The 7,641-nt window shown below is 49.7% G+C and overlaps 1 protein-coding gene across 1 annotated transcript in view; it reads right to left on the bottom strand.

Annotated features, from left to right (window-relative positions):
• Window positions 1-1,059: 1,059 nt before the first annotated feature.
• Window positions 1,060-7,641, bottom strand: part of LOC108578374 (period circadian protein-like) — a 35,776-nt gene continuing 29,194 nt past the window's right edge. The window contains exons 5-10 of the mRNA XM_017941696.1: window positions 5,915-6,000; window positions 5,392-5,719; window positions 3,628-3,726; window positions 2,689-2,919; window positions 2,195-2,290; window positions 1,060-1,290 (exon numbers count right to left, since the gene is read on the bottom strand). Of these exons, the coding sequence (XP_017797185.1) occupies window positions 1,061-1,290; window positions 2,195-2,290; window positions 2,689-2,919; window positions 3,628-3,726; window positions 5,392-5,719; window positions 5,915-6,000 (1,070 nt within the window). The 3' untranslated portion in view covers window position 1,060. The remainder of the gene's footprint in view (window positions 1,291-2,194; window positions 2,291-2,688; window positions 2,920-3,627; window positions 3,727-5,391; window positions 5,720-5,914; window positions 6,001-7,641) is intronic.

The following is a 7,641-nucleotide window of genomic DNA, read 5'->3' as shown; positions in this document are numbered from 1 at the left end:
CTTCACTTTATATATATTTACACGTTCTAACGCCGTCGGTAACAAATGTGCCCAACTACATTCGTAGTCTCCGGTGATCGTTGTCCGACCACTAGAGACTCGCGTTGGTTGGAATGCACGGGCACATTTGGAGGGACGACCGATCGCGGGCATTGTGTAGAAATTATGCTAACTGAGGATCGTTAAATTAAACTACCTACGATTATGCGCACTCTCTACATGAGTACCGACGCTGTCGGTAACACGCTCGCGGGGTTAATCTGCAATCCCGACCGCGTGCGCGACTCGACAGCGTCGTCCTTAGTGTCGCTGGGACCAGACACTCGTCGAGTCATTGCCGTCCGTTTCAGAATCGTAAATAAGATCATCGACGTAGGCGAAGCTACAGAGTTTCCATGAAGTAGGAACAACGAACTGTCCCTCTATCCCGACACAGGGTATCCTCTCATTGTACAATATACGTTTTTAAACCGCGATTGCTGGCAAACGTGCACGATCCGACGACACGCCAATGTCAACAGCGTTCGATCGTTTCGTTCCAATTGAGCGCTGTCGCATGTCGACGAACGTATCGTTCGCACGATCATTTCCGATGGTTCAACCATCGTCGTTAAGTATCGTTAAATTGCAAAAAAGTCTCTATCTCTCTCGCGATTCTCGCGTCGAGTCTCGAGGCGTACCTCCAATTGCGCGACGCGTTTTATAGGTTATGGACGCGATCGTGACTCGATCGTGAACATGTGTCTCGCGGTTGCATTGACGCGAACGGTGTCTGGCCACGGTTGCTCCGCCGTGTGACATTCGCCTCGGCGTCTTTTCCATCCTCTGTTTCGTTTTCGTTTTCTTAACGGGATTATTCGCCATGCATTTATCGGTGTTCCGATCTTATTTGACGATAACGGTTCGGTGGCTGTTCGTTCCTCGAACCGGTTACTAAAAAGAGATCATTGCTTAATTTTCAGCGTGGCTCCTCTTGATATGGCGTCCGAACTCGTTGGTTGCTTCTTCCCACTCCAGGAAGACACCCTGCCCGGAGTTGGTTTTCTGTACCGTCGATCAATCAGGCCAGATAAAGGTCCGTCGGCGTGGAAGTGTGATCCGGTTTTGTGCATGCACTTCCGGTTGGTGATGCCGCGCTCGCGCCGCTACTCGCCCTGGTAGCTGCCAAGGGCGAGCGGCTGGCCACGTCTGTGCTGTTCTCTGGACCTGCGTTGTTACATCCGCCGCCCTGCTGCGAATTGTTGTGGGAAGACGCCAGCGTGTCCCCGTTGCAGTAGTAGTACGTGGAGTCTGCGGAATAAGGTAGGATTTATTATTACACGCCCTGGCGCCATCTGGCGTGGGGATTTTATTTCTTCATGCTATGATGTTTTCAATTACGTTCTTCGTTCAAAATTCGTTCGGTTGAAATGTCACGTGACAAGTGTGACGTGTCACGAATAGGTTAGAGTTTCCACCAGTAGGTATGATACATTTCTAGTTATTCGTTCGAGTATAGAATTATCGTTGATTTTGTACGAAGAACAGGGACCTAAAATACGACTGGACATTGGTGGCGCGCAATTGTCGTTTTCGACACACGCGGCCACCATTTCGGGTCAGTTATCATCGTGAGCACGTTGCGAAATAGCCAGTTCTAGAAAGGGGAAAAGTCGAGGCGCGAAACTTCAGCTTGTCTGTACGGTGTCGAGTAGTACAGTATACACGCGTTACGTCACGTACAAGGAACGGCCAGACAACGTATCGCGTGTCCGACAAATAATTGTTTATTATTCCATCCATTCTGTGTGCGCCGAATATGTGCGCGCGCAACATTTCACCGAGAGGTGATCGCGATCTACCAAGTATTGGGCCTGCAATCGTCCGTTATGAAAGGCGCGGGCAAATCCGAGAGTGGTGGCTACTTTGAAACCGGCCTGTCCACGATTCCACGAGCTTTTTTACGTGCTCGATCTTATCTCGAAACGTAATAAAATAGTCGGCGGGTTTCTTCAGTTTTAGAAAGTTTAGATCCGATTGTGCCAGAGGAGCGTTCTTTCCAACGGTGCAACAAGCGAAAAACATAGTTATACACACGATATCATTGTCCGTGGTCTCGACGAGATATCGATCGTATTATAACCTATCGATGAGTTAGTACTTGGCATTTCGTTGACCCTAATCTAATCGGTACTCATACTCACTGTTTACTTACTGAGCAACCCGCTTGTCGCTGCTCCATAACCGTAGCCGCTGTACGGTGCGCTCGAGTATTGAGAATACGCCGCGCTGTACGCGTAGTCACCACCACCTAAACAAACCATCGAATAAAAACACGTTAAACTAAAACACAACTTCCCGATGGTTAATACGAAAAAAAAACAAAACAAAAACAAACAAATACAAATAAGAAACAATTCCTTCATTCTACTTCACGTTCAACTCGGAATCTCAAGATAAGCGATCTACATTCTCAGTCGGATTTCTTTACGCGTTTCCTTCTTTAAATCAGCAAGTTAGCACATGTCGGCAATAATTCGCCGTTTATCTACAAAAGCTGGTAAGTCAGATCCGCCGCTACAGCTCTCTGACTTACCCTCCGCGTGAACCCCGCGGTCAACTTGCACCCGGGGTCACGTTGCTTTTTTATCATCGGTAGAAAGAACGAGAAGCTGGAAACACATTTGGCTGTTCTCCGTTAATACTCACCGGTGGCGTAGTGTCCGAAACTTGGAAGCATCGTGGAGTACGGTGGTATCGCAGATGCTACCTGGGGCTGAGAAACTGGCGGCTGCAAGACCGTCAGTCCGGGATCCCCTCCAGGGGTGTTGGGGGCCGCGGGGGTGGCGTTTGTCTCGTTCTGCAACGAAATCGGGGGACTCTGCTCGCCCCCGCCGGCCCCCACCCCCACATACGACACTGCGACGGTACTGCTCTCTGCTATGGCCATGCACAACACAACACGACATTCGAGTCAAGCACTAGCTAACGATCAGCGCCTTACGTCTAAAGCTTAATTAAATTGTCTCTGAGTAGAGCAAGAGGGTGTGGGGGTGTGGGGGTGGTAACAAGGATTTTTCGGTTTGGTGATTTTCGAGAGAGGGTGTGCGACGGGACAACGGTGAATCGTTACGCGGAGAATAATCTCGGTTTAGAAATTCTCTACCGTTTTTTTTTCTTTACACAGCCGCGCGGACACTTTCTTATGGAGAGTGGCGGCCGTAATTGTCTACATGCGATTTCTTGACAAGGGAAAATGGGTGCAATTATGCTCTCTGTACATTATATGGATCTTCTCGACTTTCTCGAAACGTTTCTAACGAAGGAAACGTTCGTAACGGTGAGATAGCGGTGGTGTTGTTGAAAATATACTCTTTCGGTGTATTTCCAAGGTGGGAGGATAATCGTGGATGAACAAAGGAGGAATTTTCCCTTCGTTTTTTTTTAGTACAATTCTTGTGTTTACATTCCAAAAAAAGACAAGAAAAAAGACAAAAAAAGTAAAACAGGTACATGTATACGGGAGTATTAGTTATTAGACACGAATCGTTGAATTAAGGCGGTTCGAGAAAGGTAGGCTGTAGCGCAATATGTTTGTTGGGACCCAAGGTGGATCCGTAAAGAGAACTAAAGAGGTGGCGAACTCACCGGTGGTGTGGTAAGGAGACATGTTAGCCCCGTCCAATGTTTGGCTCAATTTTAGTTCTTGCATCGTCAGTGGCGCGAGCGGCGTCAAAGTACCACCTGCTATTAAGGGATCCCCATTTTTCCGTTATTGCGATTTACGTATCGTTGGCTGGCGATCAAGGCGGAACGTCCGAACACCGACACGCGATTTCACCCCCGGGGAATTTCCTCACAGAATCGTATACGAGTATATAAACTGTAACCGTGGTCAATTATCGACGCGAGATTTCCAACGATTTCGGTAGGTCGTTGTCACGCCCTCCGAGCACACTTTCGAATGGAACGTCGTAGACTAGAGGGGTTGATCGTTGCTCTCCGCGAACTCGAGATCAAGAATCTCGTTCCGTGGAAACGTTCGGCTCGTACATATTAACGGCGCTAGCCAGCAAGCCGTGGAATCGACTTGGCCCGGCCGCGTCGTCCTTCAAAAATTCTTCGATCCCGCCGTGAAGATCCCCCGATTGAATTTCATGAGATGAAGCGGCCGTTACACGGCTCGCTTCGTCCATTCCGAAAAGCACCGACCGAAAGAATTCCGCGACGTGCAGCGGCGTGACCGAGTTGCTCGCAACACGTGCCACCCGGAGAAAGTTCGTTTTGTACATAGACCTCTGTGTGTGTGTGGATGTATGTACACATTATAACCAAGTCGTCACACACACAATTTTCCAACGGTTGTTTTTCGATAGCGTTTTCCAGCAGTACGCTCCGCCGTTGATCGACCGCCGTTAAACGGCTCAAGGAGGACAGAAATGGAGCAGAGAGCGAGAGAGACTGTATAGACGAACGAACGATTGATGGAAGAAAGAAAGATTCGATCGAGTGTCTTGTTCTAGACTAGAGTTAGAAGATGGTAAACAAAAAGAGTAGAGAGAGAGAGAGAGAGAGAGAGAGGGGGGAAACAACAACAAACAGGATTTCGTCCCCTGTACCATCAAATAAAAGCCTACGCACGGCGTGGTGTGTCGTTGCAGGTGTTCTGAAGCGAAAGTGTTTCTCGAAAGAGCCGAAAGTAGAGACGAGATTAGGTGGAGACAGTGAGTGTAGCGAGAGATACACCCCTGAAGCTGTGAGAACATCGAGTGGTATATAGAGAGAGTGAGACAGATAGAGACAGATAGAGACAGAGAGAGAGAGAGAGAGTGAGAGATAGAGAGACCACCGAGTGGAGCGTTCCGCCACCTCTTCTTGCACCGTAGCCGCTGCTCAGCACAGCTCATGCATTATTAAAGCCATGTATTTAGCCGATATGGGTATGCAAAGCAAGACGTAAGCCGCAATAATAAGCGTACAGGTTTGAGGTTGTGGAGGAGGTAGGACAGGTTGTGTGAAGAGAGGTGGGCAAATGGAGAGAAGGAATATTCGTTGAGAAACGGGAGAGAGAGAGGTGGTGGCCAGGCGAGAGCAAACGACGAAGGAGAACGGTGGTGGAGAGGAGAGGAGACGATGGTGGTTTGCTGGAGGTCGACTTAGGAAAGGGAGTATTATATACAAGAGGTTGTGGTGCACACACTGTGTCCGGGATTTTGTGCGAAGGATAGATGTACGCGGGAGGGAGAAGAGAGATAGTGAGAGAGTGAACGAGACAGAGAGAGAGAGAGAATATTAGAAGAGTGAGTGAGATATAGAGAGAGAGAGAACTAGGAGGGTGTGCAAGGAGGGTGAATAGAGAGAGAAAGATAGAGAGAGTGAGTGAGATAGAGAAAGAGAGAACGAGTCGCTCACCTATGGTGCCCCCTATGGGCGGGGTGTAGAGATGGGGCGTTTGCGCTTGCGTCATCGTGCTGATGGTGCCCAGGGAGTCGTAGAGCTCGGCGGAGGTGGCAATCGCGTTCCCGGGGAATCCTCCGTGTTCGTAGTAACCTCCGCCACCGCCACCTCCGCCTCCTCCGCCGCCACCTCCTCCACCACCTCCTCCACCGCCGCCGCCTCCTCCTGCCCCAGCGCCGTTCGTGCCGCCGCTAGCACCGCCGCCTCCGCCACCGCCGCCGCCACCGCCGAGCTCGCTCAGGAGCTTGTGCTCGTCCTTGATGCTCCATTTACTCGACCACAGCTGCAACAGAAGCCGGATGCTCGAGGCAAAGTTCGAGTGTCGGGTAGAACGGGCTACTTGTAACACTGAGAATGCTCGTACCGATTGACTTAGGTGTTACACGTAGAATCCGGGAGGGAGAGGTACCTTTTCTAAGACTTTTCTTCTCTCTTTCGAGAGGTAGGTAAATGGGGTTAAAAGTGTAAGAATACGTACGTTTGAGTACAGTTGATCACCGTTGTAGTTGCTTCTCTGTCTCTTCAGGTCGTCTTCCGGATGATCGTTCAGGTCTCGGTTGTCGTCTGCAATCAAACGGCCATCTGCAATGCAGTCTTGTTACTTTTAGTCACACCTTAACCGTATACACGCGTCAATTTTATATATCCCCGGATAGCAGATACGCAGAACGAAACGCCGGAAACCGTGTTCTTCCAATTCACACATTTGGGAACGGTATGAATTGTAAGGTGTACGTGTTTGCGGTGATCTTTCAACCGACCGGTTATCCCCTATGACTCTATCTACGCGAGGGAGGCATACGTGGTCCGCGTATTACCCCCGAATCAAGACACAAATTAAACGTGGCCGCGCGAAACTAAATTGAATCTGTCCGACGGGGGTGGAACACAGGCGACGGTATAGAGACGGTGTATGGCATTGATAGATAGAGAAACAATTTCGATTCCATTATATGTCTTTATTATCTCCCGGCCATCCCGTCGGTTTAATATAGAAACAAGCACGTGGGACGAGTGTCGGTACATCGGTGGGTGTGGGTTTGGCGGACGCGGGGGGGTGGCAGGAGTCTGTGCTGCTGGAATACCGCTATACCCTTTTAGTGGCGGTCGCGAGGGGTTGGTGTGGGTGGTTGGATGGCGGCGGTGGTGGAAGGAGGATGAAACTGACCAACGATTCCAGCCCACGGGGTAGAAGGGGGAAAACGGACGAGGCTCGCCGAGTGGGGGTAGATGGTCCAACGTTCGGGTATCTCGAATAATTAAATGACCATCCGAGGGTAGATGGGTGGAGTACGTAGCATAGGGCTCGTTAAACCTCCCTGTCAAGTTGTGATTGTCCGGCCGGCCGACGGTCCCGACCATTCGACCGGCAGGGTTTGTTCCTGGACCGCTATAAAACCCCCGTTTCAAACACGGCACACCGGTACCGTGGGCTTCCATGAACTTGCTTGAATTTTACGATTCGATCGGCCGAGTTAATCGTGCTCTCGTCCTCTCTCTCTCTCTCTCTCTCGGTGCTCGTTGTCTGCCGTTGGTTTTCGTGTAACGTTGCTGCCGCCAGATTTCATTAGAGTTTAGGGGGGAAACGTGTTACGAGAATTCGTTTAAAATGGACATTGGTTTGAATTTGGTTTTGTCTAGGTGTGTACGGTAAGGATTGGGAAACGTATCGATTAATTGGAACCGTCTTCGACATGGTTATCCAACGGTGAATCGGAATTTTCTGATAGATGGAACGATAGAGAAAGTGGAAGATTAGGATTTTGTGTGTATGTGTGTGTGTTCGATCGGTCCATAAATTCATCGAGTGTATATACACAACGTACACTGGCTGTTGTGCTGTCTAATGCAAATTCTTGTAGCTTCTGCAAAATTACGGTCACTGGTCCTCGACAGATTTGACAGTGGTTGAGTTATGGCGGAAGGAAGGTCAGCGTTTCTCCCCCCGAAAAGAGCAGTAAATCGAATAATTCGATTGATGTTCTAGAGGGCAAAAGCGTGCGCGCGCTAGAGAGAGAGAGCCAGAGCGGGTAAGCTAGGCTCGAGCGTTATTCGAAAGCAATTGAGTCAATGTTAAGCAATACAATACACGGGTAATAATGGAGTATAGGGTGAATCTGGTCCCGGTGTTCGTCCCCCACGGTCCGCGGCTCTATAGGGTGGGACAACGCCGGCCTTTTCGACTTCTGCATGGGGAAAAGCGCG

Source organism: Habropoda laboriosa, unplaced genomic scaffold, assembly GCF_001263275.1.
Source record: "Habropoda laboriosa isolate 0110345459 unplaced genomic scaffold, ASM126327v1 scaffold5, whole genome shotgun sequence".
Taxonomy (NCBI): domain Eukaryota; kingdom Metazoa; phylum Arthropoda; class Insecta; order Hymenoptera; family Apidae; genus Habropoda; species Habropoda laboriosa.
This window is presented reverse-complemented; position numbering and strand designations above follow the sequence as displayed.